Source organism: Brassica oleracea, chromosome C7 (genome assembly GCF_000695525.1).
Source record: "Brassica oleracea var. oleracea cultivar TO1000 chromosome C7, BOL, whole genome shotgun sequence".
Lineage (NCBI taxonomy): Eukaryota > Viridiplantae > Streptophyta > Magnoliopsida > Brassicales > Brassicaceae > Brassica > Brassica oleracea.
Genome location: NC_027754.1, coordinates 34143558 through 34143932, shown reverse-complemented (window position 1 = coordinate 34143932; position 375 = coordinate 34143558). Strand labels below are relative to the sequence as shown.

The following is a 375-nucleotide window of genomic DNA, read 5'->3' as shown; positions in this document are numbered from 1 at the left end:
TGAGGTTGAAGATCTTATTCGTCGGGACCAAGCTGAGCTAAATTACAATTATGCTGCGACGGTTCAGTACCCTCCGCAACCCGAGGTCGAATTTGGATTCCCGCAGACATGCTACTGTGGTGGTCGGCCTAAGCTAGCAACATCTCGCACTGTAAATGATCCAGGTAGAAGATACTACACGTGTGATTATGTTAATGATGGAGACTGTCATGTTCATAAATGGTGGGATGAGGCGGTTATGGAGGAGATGAGAGCCAGGGATACGCACACACTTCAATTGTCTGAAAAGGTAGATTATCTTACCTTTTGGAATGACCATGACCCACACCTTAACAAGTTTAAGGATCTCCAGAATGAGACTGAGCAGAAGCTGGT

General features: G+C 45.9%; 1 protein-coding gene across 1 annotated transcript in view; it reads right to left on the bottom strand.

The window, feature by feature from the left end:
• Window positions 1–133: 133 nt before the first annotated feature.
• LOC106303147 overlaps window positions 134–375 on the bottom strand; it is a 3390-nt gene continuing 3148 nt past the window's right edge. Inside the window, exon 5 of the mRNA XM_013739490.1 lies at window positions 134–370. Within this exon, the coding sequence (XP_013594944.1) occupies window positions 134–370 (237 nt within the window). The remainder of the gene's footprint in view (window positions 371–375) is intronic.